Source organism: Leucoraja erinacea, chromosome 26 (genome assembly GCF_028641065.1).
Source record: "Leucoraja erinacea ecotype New England chromosome 26, Leri_hhj_1, whole genome shotgun sequence".
In the NCBI taxonomy this organism is placed as follows: Eukaryota; Metazoa; Chordata; class Chondrichthyes; order Rajiformes; family Rajidae; genus Leucoraja; species Leucoraja erinaceus.
In genome coordinates, this window is record NC_073402.1 from 18,145,868 (window position 1) to 18,161,585 (window position 15,718).

General features: G+C 40.6%; 1 protein-coding gene and 1 long non-coding RNA gene across 11 annotated transcripts in view; one reads left to right on the forward strand and one right to left on the reverse strand.

Moving 5' to 3' along the window:
- Positions 1–780: 780 nt before the first annotated feature.
- Positions 781–8,519, reverse strand: LOC129709734 (uncharacterized). 3 transcript variants are annotated; one of them, XR_008725554.1, is made up of 5 exons: positions 7,845–8,519; positions 7,552–7,598; positions 6,532–6,635; positions 6,193–6,256; positions 781–3,084 (listed from the first exon to the last, which is right to left on the reverse strand). It is a non-coding gene; the product is annotated as an uncharacterized LOC129709734 (long non-coding RNA). The 3 variants fall into 3 exon arrangements; XR_008725553.1 differs by lacking the exon at positions 6,193–6,256 and having other exon boundaries at positions 782–3,084; XR_008725552.1 differs by lacking the exon at positions 781–3,084 and having other exon boundaries at positions 3,109–6,256.
- A 210-nt stretch (positions 8,520–8,729) lies between these two features.
- LOC129709733 (transcription factor AP-2-beta-like) overlaps positions 8,730–15,718 on the forward strand; it is an 81,254-nt gene continuing 74,265 nt past the window's right edge. For all 8 annotated transcript variants that reach the window (XM_055656267.1, XM_055656269.1, XM_055656268.1 and 5 more), the window contains exons 1-2: positions 8,730–8,986; positions 9,579–10,040. In XM_055656267.1, coding sequence (XP_055512242.1) covers positions 8,960–8,986; positions 9,579–10,040 — 489 coding nt within the window. In that variant the 5' untranslated portion in view covers positions 8,730–8,959. The remainder of the gene's footprint in view (positions 8,987–9,578; positions 10,041–15,718) is intronic.

Consider the following 15,718-nt stretch of genomic DNA (forward strand, 5'->3'; position numbering starts at 1 on the left):
TATCCCCAGTCCCCCTATCTACCTCATTGTGGACCTTGCACTTTTTCCTCTGTAACTGTATAGCCATTAAGCCGTACACTATATTCTGCACCCTGGTATTTTTCTTTTGTAGTAGACATTTTTTGTTTCTCTACCTGCTGTAATTTTGCTTGGCTTAATTGTACTCACGTATAGAATGATTTGACTGGATAGCATGCACACAATGCATTTCACGGTATCTCAATACACGGGACATTAATAAAACAACAACAATTTATGACACTTTCCTAGATGTTCCGAAAAGGTGATGGTAAGTAGTAAAGTTTACAATACATTTGAACTAGCAACGATGAAGGAACTGATCTTTCAGTGTATTGTACAATTTGGTGATGGTAGGGATCCTGTGAAGTTACAGGCTTTCTCATTGGTGTTAGAGTTGCAAGGCTGTGTGGTGCAGTTAAAATAAGGTGCACATAATCCGTGGAGCCCTGTTGAATATCACTGCATTTCAATGACAGAAATTAAGGAAGATATTTGTTCATTTTAGTCTTTAATCAAAAGCAACGCGACTCTAACCCCCCCACACACACACAATTGTTTGTTCTCTCTTGTCTCCAATGCTTTAGCATTATGTATTCATAATCCTTTTTATGACATTAGTCCTGTGTTTCTTACTTAACAATTTAAACCCGAATCCTCAAATTCTACCCTGGTACTTTAATTTGCAATGATGATCAGAATTTACCTTTTCTGTATTAATTATGTTATTGTGTATTTTCATAAGACCACCTCTAGTTTTAAGATCAAAAAGTCCAAGTTTCAGCAACCTTTTCTTATAAATCAGCCGACTAACACTAGGGGTCAGCTTGACAGTTCTTATCTGCACTGTCGCGAGCACAAAGCCTGTGTCACGGTGACCAAGATTGAATGCAATCCTCAAGATATGTTCTGATTGCAGAATTGCAGTTGGTTAGTTTATTGACTTGGTGCATACACATATCAAATAACGTATTTTGATCTTCAGTTTCATTCCACGTATTCCACTTTACAGTTACATTTGAAGCTGGCAACAGTTTTAGAAGTGTGTAAGTGAGTTTCCCTCTTCCTTTAACAGGAGCTCTGCGGATGCAGATCAAAGTGCATCCTCAAAAGTGAAACACACATCTTCTGTAACCAATAACTTGAAGGTGTCAAATTTAGTCTGAGAATCCGCTTTCTCCTTGCAACATTTTACTGCATTGGTGCCAAATAAATAAATAAGGTTTTCTTGATCATTAATACATATTTTCTTGTAATTTGGGGAAATAATACTTTTGAGATTACTTATAATCACATTTGCCCTTTCAGGTGTATAAAAATGTTATTTTGTGGCAAGTTTCTGAAATTGCGTCCTGTTCCGGATAAGTGGTGAAACCTCGGCTTTTGGGACCTAACGAAACATAACAAACAATTTAAGAGATCTGTTTGAAGAATTGCAAAATCAACAAGGAAATGGCAAAGAATGGATTCGGAATTGGATTTGGAATATGTTCAATGCCAAATTAAATGAGGTACATAGAGAGGGCAAATTTGATCAATAACACGAATAAAATAGTCAAAAGAAATGTATTTATTTAAACTGTAATCTCAACGCTTATCCCATTATCCCATTAACGACACTTTTAAAAATATACAATGAGACTCTGTATTTTAAAGAGACAAGGTACTAATTTTATTTATCACAGTTTTGAAAGTGTTTATCAATGCTCCAGTTGCGGTGACTTGTTCTTTTACAAATTTAATTGTGCGAACACACCAATATCGCAAACATTTCAACGAATTTCCCTCATAAAAAAGGTCTGTGTGGCAGTGCAGCAGAACTGTGATGGCAAGTTAATTGTATACCGGTCCCATGTCCTAATTTGCTCCACCTTGTAAGTTCAAATACCTGCGAGCGCCGGTCGTTGTTTCAACAACATAACCTGGGCCGATTATAAACTTTAATGAAGTTTAGTAAATTGCCTACAAGAAAGTTCTACAATTTATGCAAAGCGGAAGGAGCAAAAGTCTGATCAGCTTGAAGGTGTGACCCTCGGTGAAGCGGAGTGGCTTTGTACCACGACTTCTCCGTGAGTTACATTGAGGTTAGCGACAAAGGAGCTGTGCTTGAACGCACAAACAGAACTCTAAACTTGTGAGGTTAATGTTTAATGTTAAGAGCCTACAGGCAAATTTCAGGCCTTCTCTTGGGAAAGGAGATCTTTATAATGTTCCCAGCAGATTCAGTATATTATCCGGGGATTTTTAGAATGTGAATTCTCACCAGCCTGGAGTTAACTTGTTACCAATGCCAGTCTGAAGAAGGGTCTCGACCTGAAACGTCACCCATTCCTTCTCTCCAGAGATGCTGCCTATCCCGCTGAATTACTCCAGCATTTTATGTCTATCACCAATAAAATTATCTTCTTCAGGTGATTTTTACGCAGCCTCTGAAGTTTTCATGCTCATTTCAGTCTCTCGGTTGGATCTTTTTGATCGTTTTGATTCCCATTGAAGACCGATTGCGTAAATCTTTGAATAATTCATTATCAGATTTACTATTTAATCTGAAATCCCGATTTTTGCAACAAAACATTGACCAGAATTTTAACAACAAAAAATCGTCACAGATTCGGTCTCATTCGACCAGGCAACCGGGCAGCTGATTTTATCGTTGATCTCGGGGCACAAGTCTTTTTAGAGCGGTATGCTCATCTAAAAATAATTGCAAGTGTTCACAGTAAATCTACACCGAGGACTGGAGTTAAATCTGACTTCAGGATTTGGGGGAGAAAGGGGCAAGTTCTCTTGTCTATATCCTCAGTCAACATGAAAGGCCTGTAAGACCATTTTAAATTCTGAAACTTGTGCTGAAATTTGGAGTTTAGGGCCTGATGTGTATATTTGTTTAAGGCTGTGGAGGCAAGAGAAAATTGGGACGATTTCTGCCAATGGAGCTACAGTTGTTCCACTTGGTGTCGCTGTGACACCGATTCACAGTATTTATTTGCCAGGGCGCGATGCTCAGCGGCACTGGACCCAGTGCGGAATATAATAGAGGGAACTTCATGCTGGATAGATGCACTACTGTGAAAAAACAAAACACGCGCAGTGTAATGTTAAAACGTTTGTCATTTTAAACAACGGCTAGCAACTGGAGAGCGAACAAGTGCGATCTTCGAACGGAAAACGAGTCTTATAAATCTCATTTTCGAATTTCTAATTTTACAGATTATTTTGAACACATTTCGTATGCCTGGATTATTTCACCGATTGTTGGTTTCCCCTTACTATTTGACATTGCCTTTTTCTATTTCCATCCCGGGTGTGTTTCTGCGTGTGCGGGCGTGTTGTGGGGTAGATGTGGTGAGGGTCAGTCATGATATTTAGTTATAGAATCCGTACCTTACTGGAAAATAATTCATGTTGGGTAGGCGCCTAATGGGAGACCGTAACAGCACCAGTTCGATAGTCAGTTTGTGATTTAGCGCAGAAATAATCCAAATATATCAATACATGTGCGGCAGTAAAACTGGGACTTGATAATCAAAATAATTTAATAGTTGATTTAATTAAAACTGTTAAAATAATGAATTTAGCCTTTCCAGCGCCGATAACATTCACCCACAACCGCTTCTCCCGTCCTTCTGTCCAACAACAAAACAAAAAGCCGGGGATAGCTGCAGGCGACAGAGGGAGAATTCAATTGATTTTAATGTGAGATCTTCAATCTGTGAATGTCCCTCAAAGCTGACACTGGGAACCGGGGGCTCAATCCAACAACATACGTATTATGCAAAGACGGGCAGGGACAAAATCAAATCACATACACATTTACAACAGAGAACACAACACCAATCGGCGATGTAAGTTACTTAAAAAAGCTGTAAGCAGTTAGAGAATAGCAATAATATACATTAGGTTGCATCAAATCGCACGACGTCAAGAAAGATAAACTAACGCCAACAGCAACGAAACATAGGGATATAGCGAATACTGAAATATTTGATAGCAAATATCAAAAATTGAATTCAGATGGAGCCGTTTACAAAAGACACGTGGTTATGTGCAGATGACATTTTAATAAATTAGAAATCGGCTTTTTACATAATGTAACCGAAACCATCTAAAATGTGTATGGACACAATTATATAAAAACTACAGAACCTCCAAATTGTTATTTGAGGAATTCAAAAAAAAAAAAATAATGAGAAGTAAACACTATTTGCACCTGATTTTTATATCACTTCACGGGGTTCATCTCCAAGAAAGCATGCGGATATTACACTTTTAAGTAACATTAGTTTCGCAAACTGGAAGAAGCAACGGTATTCTGCGGACTAATTACCTGGAAAATGACGCATCTCCGAAAACTGGGTCAACTGATGAATTGTGTTAAATCTAATAAAAGTCAACCGAATCCCCTTCCAATTTTAAATCTTAAGCATGACTAATGTCGTTCCTCTTTAAAAAAAAAACTTCTAAAAAGTTAATTGATTTTAATAATATAATACCCCTTACTTTAGTTGTATAAACTATCCATTATTTACCCCCCGTTATCTCCCCAAAAATTAGAAAGGTTATGCTGGGAGTTGAGGAAGGAGGGGGTTTCGTCCATGTTTTAAAATATTGAAGTTCCTTAGGGATGACTAGCTCCCCGTTATATTCCGATTTATAAATGACCATAGTCTATTGTCGTGGAGACAACATTTCTATTCTTCCTTTGATTCCATAAGTAGTATTTATACATTAGTATGTATTATAACACAATCTAACACTCTCACCCCATTCCTTCCCCCTTACGTTGGCTTTCTGCATTTTGTCAAAATATATGACATATTTCGAAGCAATCTGACGAGTTGGGTCTTATGATTTAAATCTTTTTATTTGAATTTCACAGCAATTTGCATACATACAATGATAACAGACAGTGACAGTCAAGGCATAATTGTGCAACAGTATGTAAGCGACCCTCAAAGCCCTTACCCTTACCCACCTTCAACCCACCCGAATCAGCTCGGAACCAAACGGGACCAAACAACACTCGCATACACACAAATATGGTAAGATAGACGAACCAAAAAGTACTAATAAAAAAATAATTAAAAAAAAATTAAATAAAAAATAAATAAATAAAGGGGGTCACTAATAACAGTAAATAAGTAAGTAATTAAATAAATAAGTGTGTGGGGGGTGGTGGTTAAGGGGAGAGCAGCTGCAGTAGAGCAGAACAATGGTGGAGAGCACTCAGTCCTCTTCCGAGTCCCGGGACAAGTTGAGAGAGTTAACAAGTTCCAAGAAAGGGTTCCATGTATCTAGGAATGTCTTGGTAGAGCCTTTGAGAGAGAACCTACGTTTTTGAAGCTTTAAATTGTAAAGCACCTCCTTAATCCAGCGGGTGTGTGTCGGGGGACAGGTGAGCCTCCAGTTAAGCAAGATCAGTCTCCGGGCTAACAAGGTTGTAAAAGCTAGAACCCGTTTCACGGCAACAGAGAGGTTGGTGTTGGGAGGGGTACCGAAAATGGCTGACAGTGGGTTTGGAGGAATAGTCTGGCCGTAGGCTCTGCTTATCAAGTCGAAAGCACTCCTCCAAAAGGCTGCTAGCTTAGGGCAAGACCAAAACATATGGCTATGGTTGGCACGAGTTGGGTCTTATAAAGACGAAAATATTATTTTTTAACATCCTAAGTCCAGATCGCATGTATTTATACTCTTTAAGATCTCTCGTACGCGTTGGCCTGAACAATGTTTCATTATTTTGATCTATAGAATTCCTCGGGACCTTCGGCGGGTTTGATCTATCCTTAACTTTGGGTGGGGAGGGGGTTAGTACTTATTTGGAAGGACACCATGTCCACAAATGAAGGCTTTCACCCAAGTTCCGGGTTAGCTAAATGTTCCTAAAATCGATGACTGTGGGAATGTAAGTTTCCTATGGATTATTTTAGACTAACAATTATAAAAATGAAGCAATAAAACATTTTCTAGCTCACAATCGTGTGATCTCATAGTTTAGCTGCTGGTAAGGCATTGAGAAGTATATAGGCAGCAAGAGCATTTAGGAAAGTGTGTATAATGTTCCCTGGTACCAGTTCTTCGTGGGCAGCTATTGCTTTAACTTGACAAATTCTAACAGTTTTGAAATATTGAGGATGTTCTTAATGCAATTTATTTTCAACGCTCGGCTCACCTGACCTTGATCAGAGAAGCTGCTTAGCTGAAGAGCGGAAAGTTTTGATTTTCATGATGCAGCCGCTAGCTGAAAGATGGCCACAAAGGACAACACTGTGTTAGGGGATAGGCCGGGAGAAAGCCCGCTGTATGCTTCATCATTATTTAACATTGGTTGTAATGGGTGACTTTTGCAATCACTGCTGAAAGTGAGATGCAGTGAGATGTGCTAATATTAATACAACTAAGTACATTGGACCACCGCGCTCACACACCCCACCTTCACACCAAGTATCTTAAAGGTGTATCTTGTTTTAAAAATCAGGACTTACAAATATTGATCCCTCATAAACTAAAACATACCTTCCTACGTGTATATATTTACAGGCCTTCATCGCTTTGTCTTATTCGGCCCCTTCTCCGCACACATTTATTTTTGATACAGACGTGGAAAGGGACAATTGATCCTGAAATGAATTAAAGAGAAATCCCTGGCCAATAGCAAAAGATTGAAATACCATCCCGATTAAAACGACGACTTTCGCAAATCCGCAGGCCAGCACGCGCCTTGTATCTAGTGTCTAAAATATGTATCGCCCTGTACCTGATTCATAAATCACTCCCATAAAGGCCTTTTTAATGGAACTGTGATTTGTTTTTGCCCCATTAAAACTTACCGCGCACAGTTCTAAACTTTCAGGTGATTTGTTCCAGAAAGTTTTCTAATATTATTTTGAAATTATTGTTTCGATTTAAAATATCCTGGAACCTGCAGCCAGCGCATTAGGGTTTTAAAATGTAAATGACCTACCCCCTGTGGCAACGCCGTTACGAAATGGCCATTACAACTGACCCAAACTTTTTTTTTTTAACTAACATTACGGTTAACCATAGGTTAGGATGAAGACGAGATATTTTTGAACACCGCCTTGAATATAGGCAATGTTGACGATTAATTACTGTTCTGAGATTCGGTTATTGTATCGACACACATTCCTGTTAATTAAATCGGAGACAGCATCAAGTTACCACACCCACCTCACCGCCTGTTTCGTCCGCATTGAGCCGTATGTCTGAACGGCGAAATATAAACTTTCCAAAAATGTACCCGAGTAAAGTGTAAAACAATGGGGATAAAATTCACAGCAAATATCACAAATATTGTTTCTACAATGCTCAACTAATTTACCTAGCAAGAAAGAAAATCAAAGCAATTCCGGAGCTGAGAACTAATCCGGTATCTTATTAGTTCCACCTGCTAATTACCAACCTAATTTTAATATCAAGTATTCGGAAATGCAAGTAACATTTTGTAATTGCACATTTAATGTTACAGTTGGAATTTGCAAAGTTACCGATACAGGTATTGGCATTGTAACTTACTTTTCCAGATCACCATGGTTTGGTTTGGGTTTGGAGAGCCTTTGAACCTGCAAGAGTTGAATGAGACAATAATAAGGGAGGATTAGAAATATATAGGGGAGCGAGTTAACAAAAATATGAACGTTAGCGTTTTAACAGAATACCATCGCAATGAATACACCACTAGAAATTAAATGCCCTCTTTACTGGTGAAAATAATTTGTTTAATGCCTCTCCTTTATTAAAAGAGTTAACCAATAAGTCTAAAAACATGACATGCCGACCATAGTATAAGATATAAATATTACAGATACCTTTATCATCACACACTCTCCAGAAGCGTGTGCCTCTTAATATTTTTTTTTAATTTCATTCATTTTTATGTGTAATCTGAATACGGGTAAACAACAACGACTAACTGCAATATTTTTTTGTTTCTTTTGATGGAATCGACGCGTCTCCGAGGCTTTGGGGAGACTTGGAAACTCGGCTAGCATTCAGCACAAAGCTGGGCAGCTTTTTTCGAATAGTTGTGAGGCAGAGGAGCCGCAAGCGACGCCAACTGCTCGCTGCATTCAGATTTAAAACAGGCCCTCCGGCACCGTCCCCGATCGGTAGAAAAGGGTGGATAAAACCGGCTGCCATCGCGTTTGGTGACTTCCATCGTTCGGGGCCACTCTCAAACTTTAGACCAGTTGGACGCGTTGAGGATTTGAACAGATCCCCCCAAAGATATCTATATCTTTTAATGCTTTAAAAAAAAAAGTATATATTGTTAAAAGTGTGTTCGTTTTCTGTTAAACGTTTATTCTGCTTCGTGAAAGGGTTGCCTCGCACAGTACTCTTGATCTGTGGATTATTTGTTGTCTTTGCGGACGATTTGGGGGCAACTGCGTGGTGGTTTATGTGTAAAAGCGCACACGTGGACAGTTCTTATAAATAAAATGTTCAAATCGCGTTATACTATCTCTTGCTTTTCTTTGAAATGTCTCTTTCGGTTCCACCACTATTTCCCTTTCCCTCCCGGACCAGGAGTTGCTCAATTTGATACAGGAAGTGCGCGTCCCCGGAGCCGAGCGTCGGGAACGCGCGGCGCTCGTTCACGCCTGGCTGATTAAAGATTTGCTGATATTTAATAGAAGAGAAAGCCCGGACTCAGTGGGAGAGACACACAGCAAGAGAGAGAGAGAGAGAGAGAGAGAGAGAGAGAGAGAGGAGAGAAACTCGGATCCCATCTTAGCCTCTTGGTTTCTCTTCCGAATAAATTCCCAGCACACGGATCTTTATATGGATTTTGGACTCATTTTCTCCTAATTTTTTGGAGTTGCTCCGATTGAAACAAAACACACACACACACACACACACACACACACACACACACGCAAAAAGACTGGGATTGTTTGGGATTTGGTTCCCTCAGATCGCACAGATGTTGGTGCACACATATGCTGCAATGGTGAGTACGCAGAGAGGGGAACCGGCGCTGTTTATATCGGATCGAAGCTGCAAGCGTTATCGGGGCTGCCTTTATTTTCTGTTCGAGTAAAAAACAAAAGATGGTTTAGGCGACGCGCGTTGGGTTTTTTTACCCGCCGTTTTCCTTATTTTGGTTAACTTTTCCCCCCCGTGCCTCGCAACGATAAACGTGTCCAAAACTGCAACTTCCACAAAGGATAACTTTACCCACAGCGGATAAGCAAAAGGAGAGAGCGGTGGGGACGGGGGGTGCGTGGGGAGTGGCGGTGCTGAGGAGGGAGGGGGTCGTTTCTCCTCAGGGCTAGTGGTGGGGGTGGGTTGACTTTATTTCCGGATTTGCAGGCGATATATTTCCTCACAGTACTTTATCAGGGGGGGAAAAAAGGCCGATTTTACCCATTGGCAGAAGTTCGGCGGTGAATTGAATTTAATACACAGGACTACGAAAACGGCAAGGAGCAGCAAATTAAATGAAAGGACGGATCGGAGAAGGTTGTGTTGCTTTGCCTCACTCTGCTGTGTGCGGCCGATGAGTTTGAGTCCTGTAATGGGTCTTGTGTTTCCTCTCGCAGGATCGGCACGATGGGATGAACAGCAGCCACAGTGCCCGCCTCGCCCAGCTCGGCTCCATGAGCCAGGCACCTTACTCCACGGCCCCGCCGCTCTCGCATACCCCTTCTTCGGATTTTCAGCCGCCGTACTTCCCGCCGCCCTACCAGCCCTTGCCCTACCCTCAGAGCCAGGAGCCCTACGGTCACGTCAGCGATCCATACTCCCTGGCCAGCCCTCTGCACCAGCCCCAACAACACCCGTGGCAGCAGAGGCAACGGCAGGAGGTGGGGGCCGAGCAGGGAATCCTACACCAACCCCGGGGTCTGTCTCAGTTGTCAAGCCTTGACCACCGTCGGGATTACCATGGGCTCCGACGGCCTGATGTGCTGCTCCACTCCGGCCACGGCCTTGACTCCAACCACGGGCTGGTTGACACGCTGGCTCTCCACGCTCTCAACCATCACGGACTGGACGATGTACAGGTAGGATCTCCACTCACTTACACCGAGACGCGCCTCGGGACGGACTTGTCCCTGGAAAACTTGATATTTTTAAAATTAAATATACCGTTCCTCAGGAATACAAATATAAATTTAATGTTATATCCGACATTGCCCTGGGTATTTAAATTAAAATAAATAATAGCCGCGCATGAATATGAGAAGTTTTCAATGAATTGATTAGTTCATCTGATTAGTTACTGACTCCGGCCTCCCTGTGGTAAGGGGCTGGTAGCATTGCCTGCAAGCGCCGACACGGTGTTTATACCAGCTCGCCAGTGCGAAAAGATATCCTGCTCTAACACATCGAATCCCGCCAATTATTAGTACAAGAGTGCACTAGAAAACAGTGCAGTCGGTGCATTTGTTTTCGAATTTGCGTTTTATCCCCAACCTATTCATATCTGGACGGTTTGTTTCCTTTTGTAAAGTAATTTCCAAATCAACTGTTTTTGCAGATTAATAAATGTATCATTATTACACGATAAATGTTTTCAAATAGAATCTGCGAGGGCGAGATTGTATTTGAAAGAGAGTGCCAGGGAATGTGTAAGGTATCCGCTCTATATGTAGCACTGTTGACAATAACACAGTGACTTGGAGAGAAAAATAAACTTAGTAAAACGAGTTAACTTAAACCATGAAAAAGTGGCGTTTTATTAATAAGGCAGGCTCGTAATTGTCACACTTTGGGGCGCGCCCCTTTGTTGTCTCCCCTCCACCTCCTCACCCCACCCACCCCAACCCTTTGTTCCCATCTGTGTGTAAGATGGGTATGGGTTATTGGTTTGTAGTTTAACTATGGCTGGGCGATCATTGCACAAAGTGACAGGTTTCACTAAAAAGCGTTGAGCTTGGATGCCGCATCCAGGCCAAACCTACAGCAACTCCTCCACCCAATACCCCACACAACACATTACAGGGCACTTATGTCCATTTGGTCGCGTGAATGGCAAATCGCGCTGCACAGTTTTAGATCCAGTTATTTATGATGGTGGCTGCCTTGTCCGATAAATCCGGTGATGCCAGGATGTTCAAAACGAAAGTGACAACCCCAATGGCTCATCCTATATGTTTTAGACACTGCAAGGCGCACAATAATGTGGTTCCGGTCATTAAAATGTTGTAGATTTTTTTTGCACTTTTAATTTCGCCGATTAAGAACAAAACGTCTCTGAATTAAAACATAAATCCAAGTAATACGTTGAATAACAAAATTGGGTTTCCGCCTTTATTCAAGTTAAACTTAAACACAACAATAATTTATTAATATAATACACGAAAGATTTTAATCCAGAGCTCTCCGTTTAAATTCGTTCTGGCGGATGAATTGCTTCAACTAAAATCAAGAACGATTTAAGTTGAACATATCACAGTTCATATCACGGTGTCCTATACTGTCGCTCCCTGGGCTCTAGTCCTGATACAGCTTGGTCTCGCTGGATTGTTCCACCGAATAGCGTTGGCTTTGGAAACACAACTCGCTTTATTAACTCCGCGCGTTGGACTTGTGTGCAGTATTTAACGAAAAAAATCAGAATGGCAAACAAAACATTCGAGGGGATTAGTCAGCCGTTTGTTCATTCGCAGAAAAGAAAAACCATCGTTCTCAAAGTGGCCGTTTTACATGGACTGTGACCACTTTGGGGGAAAAATGCCCCGTTTGGGCAACTTTTCCCTGCTATTTACAAAACTTTTCTGTAATCATTTAAACAACCGGGCGAAAAACGATAAATGATTTTCTTTTTCTTTGGCTGAATCTGTTCGGTCTCAATCCCGAGATACAAACTGTCCGCCGAACTAATACATCTCCTCATTGTTTTTCATTATGTTACATTATTTTTGTGAAGAGATTTTTACTTTTGTTACACCAGTTCAGAATTCAGTTTTTATATAAATCTAGGGAAGTGGATCAAAGAAAATAGAGAGTGTGAGTAATTGAACAAGATTTTTTTTTTTAAGTTTCAGAATTGGCATTATAAAATCTAACCTCACCTTTACTTTTTATTGATTGATGGCATTAAATATATATATTTCCGTCCCTATCGCCTTCAAATCGCCAGTCCATAGTCTCCACCAAAGTCCCGGAAGCTAAAAGTTAATTATATTACAGGTAACATACCACCGGCCAAGTATCCTACAAGTGGATTTCTACCTAATGCGATGAGGAATAAGATACATAAACAATGCGATGTTTTGCAGATGTCTTAAAGAATGATCTGTTTAATTTTATCTGGATTCAATGATGACGTGGCCAAGGTTTAAATCCGTGTCATAGATAGAACGGTGGCAAAAATGGAGAAATTAAGATATTTTGATGTTCCCAAAAGTTTATAATTGAAAGGGGGTAATTCTGTCAACAAGGTAACCTGATACAGTAGTGATCGGTCTTTTATAGAAGTGAGTTTCACCGCTAACCAAGTTTGAGGGTGTCTGCTACTGGGAGTATTAATGCTGTCTCTGCGGGGTGTTTTGGTGTGTAATTCATATTGCACCAGAACCAGGTGCACTGTCTTAACGTGAAAAGAGGTTGGAGAGCAGCACTTCCATTCCAGGTGGACACAAAAAGCTGGAGTGACTCAGCGGGACAGGCAGCATCTCTGGAGACAAGGAATGGATGACGTTTCTGGTCGACACTATTCTTCAGTCACGACTCGAAACGTCACCCGTTGCTTCTCTCCCGAGATGCTGACTGTCCCGCTGAGTTACTCCAGCTTTTCGTGTCAATCTTCGGTTTAAACCAACATCTGCAGTTCCTTCTTACACACTTCCATTCCAGGTGTCAGTTTAATGAGAAACGGCCTGTCACTCGCGCAAAGTTGCTGCCCCGGTATATAATTTATTCCAGAATTACACTTATCTAATTTTCAAACACTGAAATTCACACCGAAATAATGTGTTTTAATAATAATGTTACCGGCTGCCGTTTCTCATTTAACCGTTACGCTAATCATGGCATCATAGGTACTGATGCCCCAGTAAGATTTCCCATATTTTTTCACATCAAGTCCTGATCACAGTCTTTGAATATTATATCATCTGTTTAAATGTTCCTCAATAAACTTGAAATAATTTACCAGAGAAACATCAATTATCATGTTAGCTTCTTAGCGAAGGAAATAGAGCCAAACTAGAACAGAAGTAGAAACACCGTGTAATCTGGTTATATAATAAGGGAAGTGTAATGACACACTCACTGCCTTCAGAAGACAGACTCTTGAAGGACACGGGAACACCAGGGACACATTGTAAATTCTCAGAACAGATACAACACAAAACCGGCAACCAGCTGGAAGTGAAGCTAATTGCTAAGTATCCGCGGAATGCTCGCCCTTGCTTTGTTTTTTTACTAACTTTTATTGGGAGGCGCAGATATAACAAGATGAGACTCCAGCGATACTTTTGCAGAAAACAAACCTTCACTTCGTTGAACTTTAATTTATTGTCACCCCACCCTCTCCCCGCCCCCCTCCTCCAAATGTCACACGCTGCAACGTCACGTCCCCCAAATCTCTGATTTTCCACAGCTTTATATTTATTTATCCCGTCATATTTAATCCAAAATGCTAATTTCAACTGCTAATTTTAGCATTAACATTGAATGCATTTAATGGTAGAATTCCTCAAATTTTCTGCCATCACGTCACATCCCCTCCCCGAATGACCTAGGACCATATTTTAACTATTCGGGATCACATTAGCCCGAATATCAAATCCCTTTAATTCTACATATCGCAGAATCTCACCTTCCCTTAAAATTATATTACACCCCATGAGCAAAAAAAAAAATGGGAACATTCATTGGAAATCCCGACAGGAGAGAACGGTAGCTTTATCCTTCACAGAAGAAGCTTTGAAAACTGATGCTCGGTGTAGTATTTCTTTCAACACCTTTTCCAAATTCTGAAATTGCTGTGCGCGTGAGAGTGTAAAATGCCAAACAAAAGTCTATATCCATCGCATTTAAATTAAAAAGCGAAGAAACCGCCAAAGACCAGTCCAATGGTAGCAACTTACTGAACGGAGATATGTAATGAAGTGCCAACTTCGGGTTTCGGCCTGAAACGTTGCCTATTTCCTTCGCTCCATAGATGCTGCTGCACCCGCTGAGTTTCTCCAACATTTTTGTGTACCTTCGATTTTCCAGCATCTGCAGTTCCTTCTTAAACAAATGACTTGCATTGTTGCCTATTTAGGACTGCGCAGAGTGCTAAGAAGATTGGCTTTAGAATTATTAGAGGACGCGAAATTGAGAGAGGAAATAACATTTATTAGGATGACGTGATCGGCTATCTTTAGGTTTTGAATAGGATAAACATTCTGGGTAAAAAGTTCTCACCGAGTCCGAAGATAATCATTCACCCTCCTTACCCAGTGCTAGGTATTTTGATATAAACCGATAAAGTGACCACAGCCGAGTGTTTACTGCTAGCAACGGGACACATTTCCTTGAGGACTTCAGTAATTTCAAGATAGCATTAACCGTAACTCTCCCTAATTTAAAGCTATAATGCAAAAAGGACATAATCCACGTTATGTGATTTATTCTTATTAGCTTCGGTAATTGTCTTGCACGAGGCATGGAAGCGATATATTTCCTCTGCCGTCTGTTTTTACATTTAAATTGAGATTAAAACTAATACCATGTTTCTCAAAAAGCACGAATCAATACAATTTAACTTACAGAACTGAGACAAAAACACTCACAAATTGCTAATATATATTTTCAGAATAGTTAGTTTAGTTTGAATTTTACTTTTCCTGCTAGATAAGTATAAGCAAGAAAGCAACAATATTGACAAAAATATTTTGAAGAAGGGTTTCGGCCCGAAACGTTGCCTATTTCCTTCGCTCCATAGATGCTGCTGCACCCGCTGAGTTTCTCCAGCTTTTTTGTGTGCCATTGACAAAAATATGTTCGATTAACTTTGTTTTAAATCATTCTTCAATTTACTTCTATAACAAACTATACGGTGTCCCCCCGACTGCCGAGGACCTAACGCACTTGTATTAATGTGTATTAATCCCGAGCCTACTGCTCGATGAACGAATAGCGAGGGTAATAAATTTGATCTGAGCAGGAGGCTGATGGGATTTTGTGAGGCGCTTTCCTAATATCGGTCTTTCTGTTAATTCAATCACTATTCCTGCCTTGTAGCGTGAAATCCATTACGAAATGTTTGTTTTTCGACTGTGAGTTTCAATAGCAAAGTCGACACATCGAGATCCCAGTTCCACCAAATGAGTTTTGAAGCGATATATAAACGGCACCAGTAATTCTCCCAGAAAAAAAGATGAACGTGGCAGTGGGTTTATATTGAAACGATAGCCCGGATATTTCGTGTTTACAGAAACACGGAATACCAACTTCCATTTCAAACTTATGCTCACTTCAATAGCAATTCATGTACAGTAAGCCCTCTGTTCGACGCGACAAATCAAAATAACCAAAATGTAGTACTGAAGAATGGCCGGACATTCATCATGACGGTCAATTTCCACAGCGCGGTAAAAGCGGTGTGTTGGGTGTATACTCCTACTCTTGTGAAAGAGCGCTCAGGAGCTCCGACAAGTCCAGAAACAGCACGGCGAACTGCAATCAGTCAGACCACTTCTGTCAACATGTTTAGATGTAAATAGGATTTCCTGTTGATGATGAT